Source organism: Mustelus asterias, unplaced genomic scaffold (genome assembly GCF_964213995.1).
Source record: "Mustelus asterias unplaced genomic scaffold, sMusAst1.hap1.1 HAP1_SCAFFOLD_112, whole genome shotgun sequence".
NCBI classification, from domain to species: domain Eukaryota; kingdom Metazoa; phylum Chordata; class Chondrichthyes; order Carcharhiniformes; family Triakidae; genus Mustelus; species Mustelus asterias.
Window position 1 is genome coordinate 34,358 of NW_027590153.1, and position 22,745 is coordinate 57,102.

General features: G+C 45.6%; 1 protein-coding gene across 4 annotated transcripts in view; it reads left to right on the forward strand.

Moving 5' to 3' along the window:
• Window positions 1-22,745, forward strand: part of ssbp1 (single-stranded DNA binding protein 1) — a 71,349-nt gene that overhangs the window by 15,586 nt on the left and 33,018 nt on the right. For 2 of the 4 annotated variants that reach the window (XM_078203004.1, XM_078203005.1), the window contains exons 2-3: window positions 1,762-1,827; window positions 9,850-9,937. In XM_078203004.1, coding sequence (XP_078059130.1) covers window positions 1,762-1,827; window positions 9,850-9,937 — 154 coding nt within the window. The remainder of the gene's footprint in view (window positions 1-1,761; window positions 1,828-9,849; window positions 9,938-22,745) is intronic. The other 2 variants (XM_078203007.1, XM_078203006.1) reach the window with 1 other exon arrangement.

Genomic DNA, 22,745 nt, shown 5'->3' on the forward strand with positions numbered 1-22,745 from the left:
AGGGAATTATAGACCAGTAAGCTTAACATCGGCAGTGGGGAAAATTCTCGAATCCATTATTAAAGACTTTTTATAGCAGAGCATTTGTAAAGCAGTGGCAGGATCAGACAGAGTCAGCATGGATTTATGAAGGGGAAATCATGCTTGACAAATCTGTTGGAATTCTTTGAAGATGTAACTAGTAGAGTTGGCAAGGGGGAGCCAGTCGATGTGGTATATTTGGACTTTCAGAAAGACCTGCATAATCGTGCAAAAATTAAAGCGCATGGGATTGGGGGAAGTGTATTGAGATGGATAGAAAACTGGTTGGCAGAGAGGAAACAAAGAGTATGAATTAATGGGTGCTTTTCAAATTGGCAGGCAGTAACGAGTGGGGTGCCACAGGGATCGGTGCTGCGACCCCAGCTATTCACAATATATATTAATGATTTGGATCAGGGAACAAAATGCAAGTTTGCAGATGATACCAAGTTGGTGGTAAGGTGAACTGTGACGAGGATGCAGAGATCCTTCAGAATGACCTGAACAGGTTGGGTAAGTGGGCAAATCAATGGCAGATGCAGTATAATTTGGATAAATGTGACATTCACTTTGGAAGCAAAAACAAGAAGACAGATTACTACCTGAATGGCTGTAAATTGGGAGAGGGGAGTGTGCAGCGGGACCTGGGTGTCCTTGTGCACCAGTCACTGAAGATCAGCATGCAGGTGCTGCAGGCGGTAAAGAAGGCAAATGACATGTTGGTCTTCAATACGAGAGGTTTCGAGTACAGGAGCAGGGATGTGTTGTTGCAATTATGCAGGGCCTTGGTGAGGCCCCACACCTAGAGCATTGTGTGCAGTTTTGGTCTCCTTTTCTGAGGAAGGATGATGTTGCTCTTGAGGGAGTGCAGCGAAGGTTTACCAGGCTGGTTCCGACTGATGTATGAGGAGAGATTGACTAGGTTAGGATCATTTTCGCTGGAGTTCAGACGAATGAGGGGGAATCTCATAGAGACTTATAAAATTCTAACAGGACTAGACAGGGTAGATGCAGGGAGGATATTCCTAATGGTAGGGGACTCCAGAACCAGGGGTCACAGTCTGAGGATTCGGGGTAGACCATTTAGGATGGAGGTGAGGAGACATTTCTTCACCCAGAGCCTGTGGAATTCATTACCACAGGAAGTAGTTGATGCCAAAACATTGAATGTATTCAAGTGACGGCTGGATATAGCACTTGGGGTGAATGGGATCAAAGGTTATGGGGAGAAAGCAGGATTAGGCTATTGAGTTGGACGATCAGCCATAATTGTGATGAATGGCTGAGCAGTGTCAAAGGGCTGAATGGCCGCCTCCTCCTATTTTCTATGTAAATATTCACTATGCGTTACTTAAGGTTGATTTCTACTTGGACATGAAACCTGGCCAGGATTTTCCCATATGGATATCAGCCTGTCTGTTCTTTCCAGATGTTGTCTCTTTTTCCAATGAGTTTTGATCCCCGGGGTTTTCCACACTGCACACAAGCTCTTATACCCCAAAGGTTCCTTGGCAACTGGCCAATGAATTGATCAGAAACCTGATTGCTTGTTCGATTGGGCCAATCAGATAAAGCTAGCACAGAGGCTCTGGACACTCCAGACCCCTTCATGGTTAGGTCTTAAGTGCATATAGCTTACATTCCAATGCCAATATAAGGAACACTGGCACCAAAAGTCTGTAAACACATCCTTCCTGCTGTAGACAACTGTTACATCTAACACCTTGTGTCCTTTGGTAGGTTTCAGGCCAGCTTGGCCACAGGAAATCCCAACATATTTCAAAACAACTTTGGCCCAGAAATCAGGTTTGCTTGATTGAAGATCTTTCAGCATATTAACAATTAAATCCCTGCAGGCCATTCGGCCACAGCGCACACTCAAGATGTGGGGGAGTGAGGTCCATAATGGGGCTTGGGGACATCAACAGTGATGTGTTCAAGGGGGAGGGCAGGAATGTCTGCAACAATAACTATGGGATCCAGGGTTATTGGGGGAGGCTAGAGAATAGTCAGAGGGAGGTTTTTTCTGCACATCATGGCGTTCCAGGAAGATTGGAGGGACATGAACACTGTCAAGGGGAGGTTGAAGCTGATCTCAAAGTAGAATACAGCAACTGTTAATGAAGCGTAGAAGCTGCATTTCTGCCAGATCATCAATGAACGTCTCTAATATGCTTTTCATAGAATAGAATTCAATCCCTACAGTGCAGAAGACCATTCAGCCCATAAAGCCTGCACCGACAATTCCACCCAGGCCCTATTCCCATCTATCTCCACGTATTTACCGTACTAATCCCCCTGACACAAAAGGGCAATTTAGCATGGCCAATGAACCTAACCTGCACACCTTTGGACTGTAGGAGGAAACTGGAGCACCCGGAGAAAAGCCATGCAGACACAGGGAGAACCTGCAAACTCCACACAGTCACCCAAGGCCAGAATTGAACCTGGCACTGTGAGGCTGCTGTGCCACTGTGTTGTCCCAAATTTTCACCAATAACAGCCAAAGGCATCTAGTCATAGCTGAAGTGTAAGATCAGTTTGATCAGCAAACCAGATCAGAGATCGAAGGAGTGCCTTTGGTAAGGTGACACATTTCATGAATGTGTTAAAACCTCTTCCAGCCTCTGTGAGATGTTGTTGTGAAGTTGAGTTTGTAAAGATGTAAAGAATATTTGTAAAGAATGTAAGATACTAGAAAAGAACAGTGCATGGTCCCTTTAACAGCTGGTTTCGTATTCAATGTTTGAATGTTTAAAATACACGGTCAATAGATTGCAACACTTGCAACTAGGACCAGGGTTGCCTTCGTAACAAGCTTTGCAGGTAGTTGCATTTTGAAAGCATATCAGATTAAAGAAGACTAAAGCTAAAGGGAATCTATCAGATTTGAATTTGTTGTCAGCATCAAACCAATTGTGATGTGGAAAATGCATAGATCTTCAGAAATATAAGCATAGGAGCTCAACTGCCTGCCTGCCGGCAGTTCAATTGGTGGGTTTGGTTGAGTTCAACTGAGAGCCAGCACAGAAACCCTCTAGTGCAGAAGGAGGCCATTCGGCTCATCGAGTCTGCACTGACACCAATCCCACCTCAGGCCCTATCCCCACAACCCCACACATTTACCCCTGCTAATCCCTCTAACCTACACATCCTGGAACACTAAGGGGCAATTTAGCATGGCCAATCGACCTAACCCGCGCATCTTTGGACCATGGGAAGAAACCGGAACAGACACGGGGAGAATGTGCAAACTCCACATGGACAGTGACCCAAGCTGGGAATCAAACCCAGGTCCCTGGAGCTGTGAGGTAGCAGTGCTAACCACTGTGCTACCATGGTTTCAGATAAAGCTCGGCGCAACATCGTGGGCCGAAGGGCCTGTTCTGTGCTGTAATGTTCTATGTTCTATCCCTGGAGTGGTTCTCCACCCTGCCAGCTAAAGGAACTATCTCTGAAGAGAATTCTCCATCTATCTAACACCTCAAATCAGAAAGACCTTACATGGATCATAGAGCATTACAGCGCAGTACATGCCCTTTGGCTCTCGATGTTGCGCTGACCAGTGAAACCAACCTAAAGCCCCTCTAATCTACACTATTCTAATATCACCCATATGTTTATCCGATAACCATTTGAATGCTCTTAATGTTGACGAGTCCACTACTGCTGCAGGCAGGGCATTCCACGCCCTTACTACTCTCTGAGTAAAGAACCTACCTCTAACATCTGTCCTATATCTCTCACCCCTCAATTTAAAGTTATGTCCCCTTGTGTTAGCCAAAACCATCCGAGGAAAAAGGCTCTCTCTATCCACCCTATCTAATCCTCTGATCATCTTGTATGCCTCGATTAAATCACCTCTTAACCTTCTTCTCTCTAACGAAAACAACCTCAAGTCCCTCAGCCTTTCCTCATACGATCAACCACCATACCAGGCAACATCCTGGTAAATCTCCTCTGCACCCTTTCCAATGCTTCCACATCTTTCCTATAATGCGGCGACCAGAACTGTACGCAATACTCCAAGTGCACCAGAGTTTTGTACAGTTGCAGCATGACCTCCTGGCTCCGAAACGCAATCCCTCTACCAATAAAAGCTAACACTCCGTACACCTTCTTAACATCCCTATCAACCTGGGTGCCAACTTTCAGGGATCTATGCACATGGACACCGAGATCTCTCTGCTCATCCACACTACCAAGTATCTTACCATTAGCCCAGTACTCTGTATTCCTGTTACTCCTTCCAAAGTGAATCACCTCACACTTTTCCGCATTAAACTCCATTTGCCACCTCTCAGCCCAGCTCTGCAGCTTATCTATGTTCCTCTGTAACCTGCCACTTCCCTCCGCACTGTCTACAACTCCACCGACTTTAGTGTCATCTGCAAATTTACTAATCCATCCTTCTATGCTCTCATCCAGGTCATTTATAAAAATGACAAACAGCAGTGGCCCCAAAACAGATCCTTGCGGTACACCACTAGTAACTGAACTCCAGGATGAACATTTCCCATCAACCACCACCCTCTGTCTTCTTACAGCTAGCCAATTCCTGATCCAAACCGCAAAATCACCCTCAATCCCATGCCTCCGTATCTTCTGCAATAGCCTACCATGGGGAACCTTATCAAACGCTTTACTGAAATCCATATACACCACATCAACTGCTTTACCCTTATCCACTTCTTTGGTCACCTTCTCAAAGAACTCAATAAGGTTTGTGAGGCACGACCTACCTTTCACAAAACCGTGTTGACTATCCCTAATCAAATTATTCCTTTCTGGATGGTTATAAATCCTATCTCTTATAATCCTTTCCCAAACTTTGCCCATAACAGAAGTAAGGCTCACCGGTCTATAATTACCAGGGTTGTCTCTACTCCCCTTCTTGAACAAGGAGACAACATTTGCTATCCTTCAGTCTTCTATTCCTGTAGACAATGATGACATAAAGATCAAAGCCAAAGGCTCTACAATCTCCTCCCTAGCTTCCCAGAGAATCCTGGGATAAATCCCATCCGGCCCAGGGGACTTATCTATTTTCACACTTTCCAGAATTGCTAACACCTGCTCCTTATTAACCTCAATCCCGTCTAGTCCAATAGCCTATATCTCAGTATTCTCCTCGACAACATTGTCTTTTTCCTGTGTGAATACTGACGAAAAATATTCATTTAGCGCCTCTCCTATCTCTTCAGGCTCCATGCACAACTTCCCAATTATGAAATTTTCTTTAGCTTCTAGCAATTTCTGAAAGAAAACTGAAGGGCAGATTTCAAACACCTGGAGAACTGGGAGAAAGAGAGCAGGTTTTATAGATTGGAAGTGCATGCAAACTTGAGAATCACCAACTTTTTCAGGCTGCATTTGCGATTTGTGAGGAAACCATAGTCCTTTCTTTAGGATTCATTGATTTCCCCATATCGCTGCCCCTGACAGACCTATTATTCCATTCACTCTCTCCCATCACAACCATTCCTTCTTTTCCTTTGAATTATTCATTCTCCATTCTGCACTAAGACTGTTTTTTCCGTCCGAGGGTGGGCCTGGATCAGTTTACTGCAACTAAATGGACAAAGAAAGGACAAAGGAATTTGTGGAATGTCTAAGAGATGGTTTGTTTTGGAGCAGCTTGTGACAGAACCTACTAGGGAACAGACAATTCTGGATTTGGTGATGTGTAATGAGGCAGACTTGATTAGGAAACTTAAGGTGAAGGAACGTTTAGGGAGCAGTGACCACAATATGATAGAATTTACCCTGCAGTTTGAGAGGGAGAAGCTGGAATCAGATGTAACGATATTACAATTAAATAAAGGTAACTACAAAGACATGAGGGAGGAGCTGGCCAGAGTTGATTGGAAAGGGAGCCTAGCAGGGAAGACAGTGGAAGAGCAATGGCAGGAATTTTTGGGAGTTATTCGGGAGGCACAACAGAAATTCATCCCAAGGAGGAGGAAACATGCTAAGGGGAGGATGAGGCATCCATGGCTGACGAGGGAAGTCAAGGACGGCATAAAAGCAAAAGAAAAAGCATACAAAGTGGCAAGGATTAGTGGGAAGCCAGAGGATTGGGAAGCCTTTAAAAGCGAGAGAGGACAACTAAAAAAGCAATAAGGGGGGGGGAGATGAAATATGAGTGTAAGCGAGCTAGTAATATAAAAGAAGATAGGAAGAGTTTTTTTCAGTATATAAAAAGTAAGAGAGAAACAAAAATAGCCATTGGACCACAGGAAAATGAGGCTGGAGAAGTAATAATAGGAAACAAAGCGATGGCAGAGGAACTGAATAGTTACTTTGCAAGCAGTCTTCACGGTGGAAGACACCAGTGGGATGCCAGAGCTCCAGGAGAATCAGGAGACACAGGTGAGTGTAGTGGCCATCACTAAGGAGAAGGTTCTGGGGAAACTGCAAGGTCTGAAGGTGGATAAATCACCTGGACCGGATGGACTACACCTAGGGTTCTAAAAGAGATAGCTGAGGAAATTGTGGAGGCATTGGTGGTGATCTTTCAGGAATCACTGGAGGCAGGGAGGGTACCAGAGGACTGGAAAGTAGCTAATTTAACACCGCTGTTTAAGAAGGGAGGGAGGCAGCAGACGGGAAATTATAGGCCGGTTAGCCTGACTTCGGTCATTGGCAAGAATTTAGAATCCATTATTAAAGATGAGATCGCAGAGTACTTGGAAGTGCATGATTAAGTAGGACTGAGTCAGCACGGCTTTGTCAAGGGGAGGTCATGTCTGATACATCTGTAGAGTTCTTTGAGGAGGTAATAAGGAAGTTAGATAAAGGAGAATCAGTGGACGTGATTTATTTAGATTTCCAGAAGGCCTTTGACAAGGTGCCGCATAGGAGACTGTTAAATAAGTTGTGTCCCTGCTGTTAAGGGTAAGATCCTGGCATGGATAGGGGATTGGCTGACTGGCAGAAGGCAGTGAGTGGGGATAAAGGGGTCTTTTTCAGGATGGCAGCCAGTGACTAGTGATGTGCCTTAAGGGTCAGTGCTGGGACCACAACTTTTCACAATATACATTAATGATTTGGAAGAAGGAACTGAAGGCACTGTTGCCAAGTTTGCAGATGATACAATGATATATAGAGGGACAGGTAGTATTGAGGAAGCAGGGGGGCTGCAGAAGGACTTGGACAGGTTAGGAGAGTGGGCAAAGAAGTGGCAGATGGAATACAATGTGGGAAAGTGTGAGGTTATACACTTTGGAAGGAGGAATGGAGGAAAATGCTTAGGAAATCAGAATCTAAATGGGAAAATGTTTAGGAAATCAGAAACACAAAGGGACTTGGGAGTCATTATTCAAGATTCTCTTCAGGTTAACGTGCAGGTTCAGTCGGCAGTTCGGAAGGCAAATGCAATGTTAGCATTCATGTCGAGAGGGCTAGAATACAAGAGCAGGGGTGTACTTCTGAGGCTGTATAAGGTCAGATCCCATTTGGAGTATTGTGAGCAGTTTTGGGCCCCGTATCTAAGGAAGGACGTGCTGGCCTTGGATAGAGTCCAAAAGAGGTTCACAAGAATGATCCCTGGAATGAAGAGCTTGTCGTATGAGGAATGGTTGAGGACTCTGGGTCTGTACTCGTTGGAGTTTAGAAGGATGAGGTTGGTGCAAAAGGTTGGATCTCATGGGATAAAGGGGGAGGTGGCTAGATGGGTGGAGAACTGGCTTGGTCACAGAAGACAGAGGGTGGTAGTGGAAGGGTCTTTTTCTGGCTGGATGCCTGTGACTAGTGGTGTTCCGCAGGGCTCTGTATTGGGACCGCTGCTGTTTGTGATTTATATAAACGATCTGGAAGAAGGTGCAACTGGGGTGATCAGTAAGTTTGTGGACGACACGAAAATGGCTGGACTTGCAGATAGTGAGGAACATTGTCAGAGGCTACAGAAGGATATAGATAGGCTGGAAATTTGGGCAAAGAAATGGCAGATGGAGTTCAATCCAGATAAATGCGAAGTGATGCATTTTGGTAGAACTAACGTAGGGGGGAGCTATACGACAAATGGCAGAACCATAAAGGGTGTAGATACGCAGAGGGACCTGGGTGTGCAAGTCCACAGATCCTTGAAGGTGATGTCACAGGTGGAGAAGGTACTGAATAAGGCATATGGCATGCTTGCCTTTATAGGACGGGGCATAGAGTATAAAAGTTGGGATCTGATGTTGCAGTTGTATAGAACGTTGGTTCGGCCGCATTTGGAATACTGCGCCCAGTTCTGGTAGCCACACTACCAGAAGGACGTAGAGGCTTTAGAGAGAGTGCAGAGGAGGTTTACCAGGATGTTGCCTGGTATGGAAGGGCTTAGTTATGAGGAGAGATTGGGTAAACTGGGGTTGTTCTCACTAGAAAGACGGAGGATGAGGGGTGACCTAATCGAGGTGTATAAAATTATGAAAGGCATAGAAAGGGTGAACGGTGGGAAGCTTTTTCCCAGGTCGGTGGTGATGTTCACGAGGAGTCATAGGTTCAAGGTAAGGGGGTGGGGAGGTTTAACACGGATATCAGAAGGACATATTTTACACAGAGGGTGGTGGGGGCCTGGAATGCGCTGCCGGGCAAGGTGGTGGAGGCAGACACACTGGGAACGTTTAAGACTTATCTAGATAGCCACATGAACGGAGTGGGAATGGAGGGATACAAAAGAATGGTCTAGTTGGGACCAGGGAGCGGCGTGGGCTTGGAGGGCCGAAGGGCCTGTTCCTGTGCTGTATTGTTCTTTGTTCTTTGTTTTTTGTTGTTCTTTGATCTTATTGAAACTTACAGGATACTGCGAGGCCTGTATAGAGTGGACGTGGAGAGGATGTTTCCACTTGTAGGAAAAACTAGAACCAGAGGGCACAACCTCAGGCTAAAGGGATGATCCTTTAAAAAGAGATGATAGAAACCCTACAGAGCAGAAAGAGGCCATTCGGCCCATCGAGTCTGCACCGACCATAATCCCACCCAGGCCCTACCCCCATATTGGGCGGCACGGTAGCACAGTGGTTAGCACTGCTGCTTCACAGCTCCAGGGACCTGGGTTCGATTCCCGGCTTGGGTCACTGTCTGTGTGGAGTTTGCACATTCTCCTCGTGTCTGCGTGGGTTTCCTCCGGGTGCTCCGGTTTCCTCCCGTGTGTGGGTAGGGCCTGGGTGGGATTGTGGTCGGTGCAGACTCGATGGGCCGAATGGCCTCTTTCTGTGCTGTAGGGTTTCTATGATTCTATGATATCCCTACATATTTTATCCACTAATCCCTCTAACCTACGCATCTCAGGATACCAAGGGACAATTTTATCATGGCCAATCAACCTAACCCGCACATCTTTGGACTGTGGGAGGAAACTGGAGCACCCGGAGAAAACCCACGCAAGCTCCACACAGACAGTGACCCGAGCCGGGAATCGAACCCAGGTCCCTGGAGCTGTGAAGCAGCAGTGCTACCGTGCCACCCCGATGAGGAGGAATTTCTTCAGCCAGAGAGTGGTGAATCTGTGGAACTCTGCCGCAGGAGGCTGTGGAGGCCAGGTTATTGAGTGTCTTTAAGACAGAGATAGATAGATTCTTGATTAATAAGGGGATCAGGGGTTATGGGGAAAAGACAGGAGAATGGGGATGAGAAAAATATCAGCCATGATTGAATGGCAGAGCAGACTCGATGGGCCGAGTGGCCTAATTCTGCTCCTATGTCTTATGATCTTATAAACCTTGCAAAGAGCCCGTGCATGATGAGATAATTGACACAATTCTATGAATCGTATCACCTTGACACTTCATCAGGCCGGACAATGAAGAATGTTTTGTTAAAGTTGTTGCTAAATTTTTGCAGGTGACATCAGCCAGAAGACAACATGGCATCGAATTTCCATATTCCGACCTGGTTTGAGGGATTTGGCATATCAGTATGTGAAGAAGGGGTAGGTGGAGTAGCAGTATATCCACAGGGCACTTTGTGTCATGTCTGTCCTGAGCTGAGGTTGTTTCAGATGTTGGGAAATGTTCACTCTGTTTCCATGTGACCAACATGCAGTGAATCAACACAATCACAGAATTGTTACAGCACAGAAAGAGGCCATTTTATCTGCCATGTCTGTGCTGCCTCTTCGAATGAGCAATTCACCTAGTGCCATCCCACCTCATTCACCCTGTAATGCTGCACATTCTTCCTTCTTACGTAATAAACCAATTCCCTCTTGAATGTCTCCTTTGAACCAACTTCTACCATATTCAAAATTCAAATCACTCATTGTGTGAAACCCTTCTGGTGTCTCCATTGCTTCTATCACTAATTATCTTCAATCTGTACTCTCTGATTCTTGATCCTTCCACCAATAGGAACAGCTTCTCCCTATCTACTCTGTCACAGAATGCTACAGTGCAGAAGAGACCCTTCAGCCCATCGAGTCTGCACAGATGCATGAAATGTCCTGGCCTGACCACCTAATCCCTCTTGCCAGCACTTGGCCCATAGCCTTGAATGTTATGGCATGCCAAGTACTCATCCAGGTACTTTTTAAAGGATGTGAAGTATCCCACCTCCATCACTCTTCCAGGCAGTGCATTCCAGACTTTCGCCATCCTCTGAGAAAAAACGCTTTTCCTCAAATCCCCCCCCCTCCCACCCCTCACTTTTAACTTGTATCCCCTCGTAACTGACCCTTCAACTAAGGGGAACAACTGCTCCCTATCCACTCTATCCATGCCCCTCATAATCTTGTACACCTCAATCAGGTCGCCCTTCAGTCTTCCCTGCTCCAACGGAAACAACCCAAGCCTATCCAATCTCTCTTCATAACTTAAAGATTCCATCCCAGGCAGCATCCTGGTAAATCTCCTCTGCACCCTCTCCTGTGTGTTCACGTCCTTCCTATAATGTGGCGACCAGAACTGCACACAGTACTCCAGCTGTGTGGTCTCACCAGAGTTCTATACAACTCCATCATGACTTCTCTGTCCACAACTCTTAAGATTTTGAATATCTCTATCAAATCTCCTCTCAAATTGTTCTTCATCAAGGAAGACAGTATCAACTTGTCCAATCTATGATAATCATAGAATCAGCGCAGAAGAGGCCATTCTGCCCATCGTGTCTACACCGACTCTCTGACAGAGTATCCTCTCAGACTCTCTTCCCCATCCTATCCCTGTAACCTCGTACATTTACCATGGCTAATCCATCTAACCTCGACATCTTGGGCCCCTAGGGGGCAATTTAGCATTGCCAATCATAGAAACATAAAATCAGAGAATCACACAGCCCATCCTTCGGCCCATCAAGTCCATGCCAACACATTTGAAATGCTTGAACTCCCACCTAATCCCATCTGCCAGCACATGGCCTATAACCCTGAATGTTATGATGTGCTAAGTACTCATCAGATACTTTTTAAAGGATGTGAGGCAACCCACCTCCCAGGCAGCACATTCCAAACCATCACCACCCTCAGGGTAAAAACATTTTTCCTTGTATCCCCCATAAACCTCTTGCCCCTCACCTTGAACCTATGTCCCCTCGTGACTGACCCTTCAACTCAGGGGAACAGCTGCTCTTTATCCAACCTGTCCATGTCTCTCATAATCTTGTACACCTCAATCAGATCGCCCCCTCAGTCTTCTCTGCTCCAACAAAAACAAGATGTGGAGATGGACTGGGATAAACACAGTAAGAAGTCTAACAACATATATGGATTTCAGCAAAGCATTTGACAAGGTCCACATGGGAGACTTGTAAAGAAGGTAAATTCACATGGGATACAGGTTAATTGGAGGCGTTGGCAGCCTTAAAAGTGGATAAATCTCCAGGTCTAGATGAATAGTGCCCAAGGCTGCTGTGGGAGGCAAATACTGGATACAGGTTAACATCCAACAAAAACAACACAAGCCTACGCAACCTCTCTTCATAACTTAAATGTTCCACCCCAGGCAGCATCCTGGTGAATCTCCTCTGTACCCCCTCCAATGCAATCACATCCTTCCGATAATGTGGCGACCAGAGCTGCACACCAGCTGTGGCCTCACCAAAGTCCTATACAACTCCAACATGAATTCCCTGCTTTTGTAATCTGTGCCTCGATTGACAAAGGCAAGTGTCCATATGCCTTTCTCACCACCCGACGAACATGCCTTTCCGCTTTCAGAGATCTGTGGACAAATATACCAAGGTCGCTTTGTTCCACAGAACCTCCTAGTGTCCCACCATTCATTGTGTACTTTCTTGTAAAATTACTCCTCATACTTTTCAGGGTTAAATTCCAACAGCCACTTATCTGCCCATTTGACTGTTCCGTCTATACCTTCTTGCAGCCCAATACACTCCACCTCACTGTTAACCATCCGCCCAATCTTTGTGACATCCACAAACTTACTAATCCTAGCCCCCACATAGTCATCAATATCATTTATATAAATGATGAATAATAGGGCACCCAAAACAGATCCCTGTGGTACACCACTGGACACTGGCTTCCAGTCACAATAGCAGCCTTCTGTCATCACCCTCTGTTTCCGACAACTGAGTCAATTTTGAATCTACTTTATCAAATTAACCTGTATCCCATGTGAATTTACCTTCTTTACAAGTCTCCCATGTGGACCTTGTCAAATGCTTTGCTGAAATCCTTATAAACTACATTGACTACACACGATCCTCGTCTACACACCTGGTCACTTCCTCAAAAAATTCAATCAGATTTGTTAGGCATGACCTCCCTGCGATGAAGCCATGCTGATTATCCCTGATCAAGCTTTGTCTCTCCAAGTGGAGATAGATGGTCTCATTCAGAAGTTGCTCCAATAGTTTCCCTACCACTGACATGAGACTCACTGGTCTGTAGTTCCCTGTTTTTTCTGTACAATCCTTCTTAAATAGCGGAACCACATTAGCTGTTCTCTACTCGTCAGGCACCTCCCCCGTGGATAGAAAAAAATTTAAAATTTGGGTAATCTCCTCCCTTGCCTCCCACAGCAGCCTAGGGCACTATTCATCTAGACCTGGAGATTTATCCACTTCTAAGGCTGCCACGGATTTGCTCCCCTTGTACTTTTTAAAAGCCTTCTTTTTTCTTATTGTATCCTGAATATCTCTGGTCATCCATGGTTCTCTGGGCTTGTTATTCCTACCTATCACCCCAGAGGGAACATGCCAGCCTTGCACCTTCCCTGATTTCTTCTTGAATGCCCCCACTGCTCTTCTGTAGATTTTTCCATGTAGCTGTTCCCAGTTTATCTTGGCTAGATCCTGCCTTATTTTATTAAAATCCGCTCTCCCTCAATCCAAAACCTTTTTTTTTGCAGCTTGTCTACTTCCTTATCCATAACAAGCTTAAATTGTACCATGTTGTGATCGCTATCACTAAAATGCTCCACTGCCACCACCACCTGTCCAGCTTCATGCCCCAGAATCAGGTCTAGCACAGCTCCTTCCCTTGTTGGACTCTCCGTATATTGATTTAAAAGGTTCTCCTGTACACATTTCAAGAAATCTGCTCCATCCAAGCCCTTAACACCATGTATATCCCAGTTAATGTTGGGAAAGTTGAAACCACCTAATATAATAACCCTGTTGTTATTGTTTTACACATCTCTGCAAATTGAGCACATATTTGCTCCTCAATATCCCTCGGACTACCTGGGAGTCTATAATAAACACCTAACAATTTGACTGCCCCTTTTGCATTCCTAAGCTCTACCCACAAAGCTTCATTTGATGCCCCCTCCAAGTTATCATCTCTCCCTACTGTAGTAACTGATCCTTAACTAATAATGCAATGTCTCCTCCCCCTTTACCTCCTCCTCGTCTCGCCTGAAGATTTTATATCCTGGAATGTTGGTGTGTTTGTCTAAACAAAGTTGATGCATTTGTGTTTACTTAGGTTTCATAAAATCATAGAATCCCTAAAGTGCAAAAAGAAGCCATTTGGCCCATCGAGCCTGCACCAACCACAATCCCATCCAGACCCTATCCCTGTAATCCCACGCATTCATCCCGCTAATCCCCCAACACTAAGGGGCAATTTAATATGGCCAATCAATCTAAGCTGTACATCTTTGGACTGTGGGAGGAAACCGGAGCACCCGGAGGAAACCCATGCAGACATGGGGAGAATGCGCAAACTCCACACAGGCAGTGACCCAAGGCTGGAATTGAACTCGGGTCCCTGGCACTGTGAGGCAGCAGTGCTAACCACTGTGCCACCCTCACCATGAAACCCCGTTTCCCTTAGGGTTTCAGAGTAGAGTTTTGATTTGGTTGATTGACAGAGACAGTCATGTGCTAATGGGGGGAGCTTCTCTTTTATTTTCTAACAGCCAGATCCTGCCTGGTTCTGAAAGAAGCAATGTCTCTCTTTCTCCAGAAGTGCTCTGAGAACTCTAGGACTGACAACTTGAATACAAGCACGTAAGCCTGTGTTTGCTAACTGATTTTGAAGAGGGGTTGTAAGTCTGTAAGAGGAATATTGCTTGAATTGGAACTCGTAGGGAAAGCTTAGCAGTTAAGAATTGTAACTTGTCATGTTCAAGTATTGTTCAATTGGTAAGTATTAAGCTAATTCATTTGTTATAGTTAAACTGTGTTAAAGTTTGTTTTGATAAAACAAGGCATGGGTTGATTAGGGATAGTCAGCATGGCTTTGGAGGGAGTTCATGCCCAGCAGATTTGATAGAATTTTTTGAATAAGTGATCGAATGTATGGATGAGGGAAGTGAAGTTGATGTTGTTTATATGGATCTTGGCAAAGCCTTTGACAAGGTCCCACATGGAAGACTGATTGAGAAAGTTGAAGCACATGGAATTCAGAGAAACTTGGCGAGATGGATCCAAAACTGGCTTAGTAATAGGACATAAAGGGTGGGGTAGAAGGCTGTTTGAGTGACTAGAGGATGGTTTCCAATGGCATACCGCAAGGTTCAGTACAGGGCCCCTTACTATTTGTTATATAAATGATACAGATGAAAATGTGGGGGGAATGATAAGAAAGTTTGCAGATGACACTAGGATTGGTAGGGTTAATTATTAGGTTAATAATGAAGAAGAAGGTTATGGGAAATTATAGATGGGTTGATCAGATGGGCAGAGCAGTGGCAGATGGTATTTAATCCTGATAAATGTGAGATGATGCACTTTGGAAGAAGAAACACGACAAGGGAGTATTTAATGAATGGCAAGACACCAGGAAGCAGAGGAACAGATGGACCTTGGGGTACTTATTCACAGATCCCTAAAGTCGGCGGAGCAGTTGAATAGGGTAATTAAGAATGCATATGCGACACTTGCTTTTATCAGTTGTGGCACAGAGTATAAGAGCAAGGAGGTTATGTTGGAGCTGTACAGAACATTGGTTCGGCCACAGCTGGAGTACTGTGTGCAGTTCTGGTCACCTCACTATAGGAAGAATACAGAGAAGAATTACCAGGATGTTGCTTGGAATGGAGATTTGAGTTATAAAGAGAGACTGGATAGGCTTTAGAGCAGAGAAGAATGGGGGAGGAGGAGGGGAGACATGATTGGGGTGTATGGGCAGGGGAATAAGAAGCAGCTGTTCCCCTTGGTTGAGGGATCAATCACGAGGGGGAATAGATTTAGGGTGAGGGGCAGGAGATTCAGAGGGGATTTGAGAAAACAAAATTCATCCAGAGGGTGGTGGAAATCTGGAATGTGCTGCCTAGGAAGATAGTGGAAGCCAGAAACCTTACAACCTTTAAAACGTACTGGGCTGAACACTTGAAATATCATAACATTCAAGGATATGGGTCAAGTGCCGGAAAACGGGATTAGCGTGACTTTACTGGTAGTTATTTTCTGTGCAGACTCGATGGGCCTTTTCTGCGCTTCTCTATGACTAAAAGCTTCCACGTTTGTCGGTAAAATTGCACCTGGAGTGAGACGGGACGGTACGGTGGCACAGTGGTTAGCACTGCTGCCTCTCAGCGCCAGAGAACCGGGTTTGTTTCCCAGCTTGAATCACTGTCTGTGTGAAGTTTGCACGTTCTCCCTGTGTCTGCGTGCATTTCCTCCGGGTTCTCCGGTTTCCTCCCACACTCCAAAAATGTGCAGGTTAGGTGGATGGGCCATGTTAAATTGCCCCTTAGTGTCAGGAGGATTAGCAGGTGCATAGATCAGCTAGATAGTCAATATCTTTTCCCAAAGGTAGGGGAGTCTAAAACTAGAAGGCATCGGTTTAAGGTGAGGGGAGAGATACAAAAGGGTCCAGAGGGGCGATTTGTTCACGCAGAGGGTGGTGAGTGTTTGGAACAAGCTGCCAGAGGTAGTAGTAGTATTGTGATTTTGTCTTTTAGAAAGCGTTTAGACAGTTACATGGGTAAGATGGGTCGAGAGGGCCAAATGCGGGCAATTAGGACTAGCTTCGGGGTTTTTTAAAAAAAGGGCGGCATGGAGAAGTTGGGCCGAAGGATCTGTTTCCATGCTGTAAACCCCTATGACTCTATGACTGTGAAATATGTGAGGTTACGTGGATAAGGCCTGGGTGGGATTGTTGTCGGTGCAGGCTCGATAGGCTGAATGGCCTCCTTCTGCACTGTAGGATTCTATGGTTCTATCAGACACTATATCCTCACATTAATGCCAAAAATAGCAAATAGTTCTGTGCAGTTTTGGTGTCCTATTCTGAGGGAGGATGTCCTTGCTATAGAGGGAGTGCAGTGAAGGTTTACCAGGATGATGAAACCAAAAGAGAAAATGCGGGAAAATCTCACCAAGTCTGGCAGCATCTGTCAGGAGTGAAAAGAGCTGATGTTTCGAGTCCAGATGACCCTTTGTCAAAACTTGTTTACCGACATGATTCCTGGGATGGCAGATCTGTCATATAAACAGAGACAAGTCGGTTAGGATTATATTCATTGGATTTTAGAAGAGTGAGAGGGGTTTGCATAGAAACTTATAAAATTCTAACAGAATTACACAGGGTGGATTCAGAAATAATATTCCCAGTGCTGGGGGGAGTCCAGAATTAGGGGTTATAGTTTGAGGATAGGCATAAATCTTTTAGGACTGAGATGAGGAGAAATTTCTCCACTATCACAATAGTTGAGGACAAAACATTGTATGATTTCAAGATGAAATTAGATATAACTCTTGGGGCTAAAAGGATCAAAGGATGGGGGGGAAGGTGGGATCAGGATATTGAATTTGATGATCAGCCATGATCAAAATGACTGGTGGAGCAGCTCGAAGGGCTAAATGGTCTACTCCTATTTTCTGTTTCTATATCTATCTAATTTCATCATATACCTTGGGTTTTTGGGATACCTTAACAAATCCAACCTCTTAACTACAGCTCCTCAGCTCTGGAACTATTCCCATATGCAGTCATAATGCCCAAAATATGGATTCATTAAGGGAAAATCATGTTTAACTAAGCCGCTGGAGTTTTATGAGGTGGTAACAGGTTTAAAGTTTATTTATTAGTGTCACAAGTAGGCTTACATTAACACTGCAATGAAGTTACAGTGAAAATCCCCAGATCACAACATTCCAGCGCCTGTTTGGGCACAACTGAGGGAGAATTTAGCATTGCCAATGCACCTAGCCAGCATGTCTTTCGGATTGTGGAAGTAAACTGGAGCACCCGGAGGAAATCCACACAGACACGGGGAGAACGTGCAGACTCCACACAGACAGTGACCCAAGCCGGGAATCGAACCTGGGTCCCTGGCACTTGTAGACAGCAGTGCTAACTAACCACTGTGCCACTCTACCACCCAGAGAAGGCAGTGTTATTGATGTGTATATATCTAAGTGGGCAATTGGATAAGAAATTGGTTGTGACAGGAAACAGAGAGTAGTGATAAACGGTTGTTTTTCAGTTTGGGGAAATGTTTGTATTGGAGTTCCCCAGGAGTCAGTGTTCGGACCCTTGCTCTTCCTGATATATATTAATGACCTAGACTGTAATGTTCAGGGCATGATTTCCAAATTTGTGGATGATACAAAAATTGGAAGCATTGTCAGTTGCGATGAAGATGGTCTTGAATTTTAAAAGACTTGTTGGTGGATTGGACAGGCAAGTGGCAATGCAGTTCAATGCAGAGAAATGTGAGGTAATTCATTTTGGCACAAAGAATAGGGAGAGACACTATAAAATAAAGGGAGAAACTCGAAAGGAGATGCAGGGACAAAGGGACTTTGATATATATATCGATATATATATATACATAAGTAAATGAAGGTGGCAGGGCATGTTGAGAGAGCAGTTAACAAAGCATATGATATCCTGGGTTTAATCAACAGAGGCATTGAATACAAGAGTAAGGACGCCATGCTGAACTTATATAAGACACTGGTTAGGCATCATCTGGAGTACTGTGTCCAATTCTGGGCACAGTAAGAAGTCTCACAACACTAGGTTAAAATCCAATAGGTTTATTTGGCAGCACAAGCTTTCGGAGTGTCACTCCTTCATCAGGTGAGTGAGAACTTATGTTCACAAACAGGGCATATATAGACACAAACTCAATTTACAAGATAATGGTTGGAATGCGAGTCTTTACAGATAATTAAGTCTTAAAGGTACAGACAATGTGAGTGGAGAGAGGGCCAAGCACAGGTTAAAGAGGTGTGTATTGTCTCCAGCCAGGACAGTTAGTGAGATTTTGCAAGCCCAGGCAAGTCGTGGGGGTTATAGATAGTGTGACATTAACCCAAGATCCCGGTTGAGGCCGTCCTCATGTGTGCGGAACTTGGCTATCAGTTTCTGCTCAGCGTCGTGAAGGCCACATTGGAGAACACTTACCCAAAGATCAGAGGCTGAATGCCTGTGACTGCTGAAGTTTTCCCTGACAGGAAGAGAACACTCCTGCCTGGTGATTGTCGAGCGGTGTTCATTCATCCGTTGTTGTAGCGTCTGCATGGTCACCCCAGTGTACCATGCCTCGGGACATCCTTTCCTGCAGCATATCAGGTAGACAACGTTGGCTGAGTTGCAAGAGTAGGTACCGTGTACCTGGTGGATGGTGTTCTCACGTGAGATGATGGCATCCATGTCATTGATCCGGCATGTCTTGCAGAGGTTGCTGTGGCAGGGTTGTGTGGTGGTCACTGTTCTCCTGAAGGCTGGGTAGTTTGCTGCGGACAATGGTCTGTTTGAGGTTGTTTGAAGGCGAGAAGTGGCGGTGTGGGGATGGCCTTGGCGAAATGTTCGTCTTCATTGATGACATATTGAAGGCTCCGGAGAAGATGTCAAAAGAACAAAGACGAATACAGCACAGGAACAGGCCCTTCGGCCCTCCGAGCCTGCACCGATCATTCGTTTGTATCCCTCTATTCGCAGTCTGTTCATGTGGCTATCTAGATAAGTCTTAAATGATCCTAGTGTGTCTGCCTCAACCACCTTGCTAGGTAGTGCATTCCAGGCCCCCACCACCCTCTGTGTAAAATACGTCCCCCGCATATCTGTATTGAACCTTGCCCCCCTTAACTTGAACTTGTGACCCCTTGTGTTTGTCATTTCTGACCTGGGAAAAAGCTTCCAACTGTTCACCCGATCTATGCCCTTCATAATTTTATACACCTCTATTAGGTCGCCCCTCAACCTTCGTCTTTCCAGGGAGAACAACCCTAGTTTACTCAATCTCTCCTCATAGCTAATATCCTCCATACCAGGCAACATCCTGGTAAACCTTTTCTGCACTCTCTCCAAAGCCTCCACGTCCTTCTGGTAGTATGGCGAACCAGAACGTAGCTTCTCCACTCCGGGGAAGTACTGGACGACGAAGGGTACTCTGTCCGCCGTGTCCCGTGTTTGTCTTCTGAGGAGTTTGGTGCGGTTTTTCGCTGTGCACGTCGGAACTGTTGATCGATGAGTCGAGCGCCATATCCTGTTCTTATGAGGGAATCTTTCAGCGTCTGGAGGTGTCTGTTGCGATCCTCCTCATCTGAGCAGATCCTGTGTAATTGGAGGGCTTGTCCATGGGGGATGGTTTCTTTAATGTGTTGAGGGTGAAAGCTGGAGAAGTGGAGCATCATGAGGTTATCCATGGGCTTGCGGTACAGTGAGGTGCTGAGGTGACCGTCCTTAATGGAGATGCGTGTGTCCAAGAATGCAACCGATTCCAGAGAGTAGTCCATGGTGAGTCTGATGGTGGGATGGAAGTTGTTGATGTCATCATATAGTTGTTTCAATGATTGTTCGCCATGAGTCCAAAGATAGAAAATGTCATTGATGTATCTAGTGTATAGCATCGGTTGAAGGTCCTGTGCGGTAAAGAGGTCTTGTTCGAACCTGTGCATAAAGATGTTGGCATATTGAGGCTGTTCTGTGCGTCTGGATGAAGAACTGGTTGTTGAAGACGTTGTGGTCCAGGATGAAGCGGATGAGTTGTAGAATTGCATCTGGAGATTGGTAGTTGTTGGCGTTGAGTATTAAGGCAGTTGCAGCAATGCCATCGACGTGGGGGATGTTGGTGTAGAGTGTCGAGACATCCATTGTGACGAGGAGTGCTCCTGGTTCAACTGCTCCATGTGTGCTGAGTTTCTGTAGGAAGTCCGTAGTGTCGCGACAGAAGCTGGGGGTTCTTTGTACAATGGGTTTCAGGATGCCCTCGACGTAACCGGAGAGGTTCTCACACAGGGTCCCATTGCCTGATACGATGGGACGGCCGGGTGTGTTTGCCTTGTGTATCTTTGGGAGGCAGTAGAGATCTCCAACGCGGGGAGTACAAAGAACAATACAGAACAGGCCCTTCGGCCCTCCAAACCTGCACCGATCATGTGTTCCTAACTAGACCATCGATTTGTATCCCTCTATCCCCAGTCTGTTCATGTGGCTATCTAGAATATAGAACATAGAACAGTACAGCACAGAACAGGCCGTTCGGCCCACGATGTTGTGCTGAGCTTTATCTGAAACCAAGATCAAGCTATCCCACTCCCTATCATCCTGGTGTGCTCCATGTGCCTATCCAATAGCTGCTTAAATGTTCCTAAAGTGTCTGACTCCACTATCACTGCAGGCAGTCCATTCCACACCCCAACCACTCTCCAACCGATCATGTGTTGGGACCTCTGCTGTTTGTGATTTATATAAACGATCTGGAAGAAGGTGTAACTGGGGTGATCAGTAAGTTTGCGGACGACACAAAATTGGCAGGACTTGCAGATAGTGAGGAACATTGTCAGAAGCTACAGAAGGATATAGATAGGCTGGAAATTTGGGCAAAGAAATGGCAGATGGAGTTCAATCCTGATAAATGCGAAGTGATGCATTTTGGTAGAAATAATGTAGGGAGGAGCTATACGATAAATGGCAGAACCATAAAGGGTGTAGATACCCAGAGGGACCTGGGTGTGCAAGTCCACAGATCCTTGAAGGTGATGTCACAGGTGGAGAAGGTGGTGAAGAAGGCATATGGCATGCTTGCCTTTATAGGACGGGGCATAGAGTATAAAAGTTGGGGTCTGATGTTGCAGATGTATAGAACGTTGGTTCGGCCGCATTTGGAATACTGCGTCCAGTTCTGGTCGCCACACTACAGAAGGACGTGGAGGCTTTGGAGAGAGTACAGAGGAGGTTTACCAGGATGTTGCCTGGTATGGAGGGGCTTGGTTATGAGGAGAGATTGGGTAAACTGGGGTTGTTCTCCCTGGAAAGACGGAGGATGAGGGGAGACTTAATAGAGGTGTATAAAATTATGAAAGGCATAGAAAGGGTGAACGGTGGGAAGCTTTTCCCCAGCTCGGTGGTGACGTTCATGAGGGGTCATAGGTTCAAGGTGACGGGGGGGAGGTTTAACACAGATATCAGAAGGACATATTTTGCACAGAGGGTGGTGGGGGCCTGGAATGCGCTGCCAGGCAAGGTGGTGGAGGCGGACACACTGGGAATGTTTAAGACTTATCTAGATAGCCATATGAACGGAGTGGGAATGGAGGGATACAAAAGAATGGTCTAGTTTGGACCAGTGAGCGGCATGGGCTTGGAGGGCCGAAGGGCCTGTTCCTGTGCTGTATTGTTCTTTGTTCTGCGTAAAGAACCTACCTCTGATATCCTTCCTATATCTCCCACCATGAACCCTATAGTTATGCCCCCTTGTAATAGCTCCATCCACCCGTGGAAATAGTCTTTGAACGTTCACTCTATCTATCCCCTTTATCATTTTATAAACCTCTATTAAGTCTCCCCTCAGCCTCCTCCGCTCCAGAGAGAACAGCCCTAGCTCCCTCAACCTTTCCTCATAAGACCTACCCTCCAAACCAGGCAGCATCCTGGTAAATCTCCTCTGCACTCTTTCCAGCGCTTCCACATCCTCCTTATAGTGAGGTGACCAGAACTGCACATACTATTCCAAATGTGGTCTCACCAAGGTCCTGTACAGTTGCAGCATAACCCCAGGGCTCTTAAACTCCAACCCCCTGTTAATAAAAGCTAACACACTATCGGCCTTCTTCACAGCTCTATCCACTTGAGTGGCAACCTTTAGAGATCTGTGGATATGGACCCCAAGATCTCTCTGTTCCTCCACAGTCTTCAGAACCCTACCTTTGACCCTGTAATCCACATTTAAATTAGTCCTATCAAAATGAATCACCTCACATTTATCAGGGTTGAACTCCATTTGCCATTTTTCAGCCCAGCTTTGCATCCTATCTATGTCTCTTTGCAGCCTACAACAGCCCTCCACCTCATCCACTACTCCACCAATCTTGGTGTCATCAGCAAATTTACTGATCCACCCTTCAGCCCCCTCCTCTAAGTCATTAATAAAAATCAC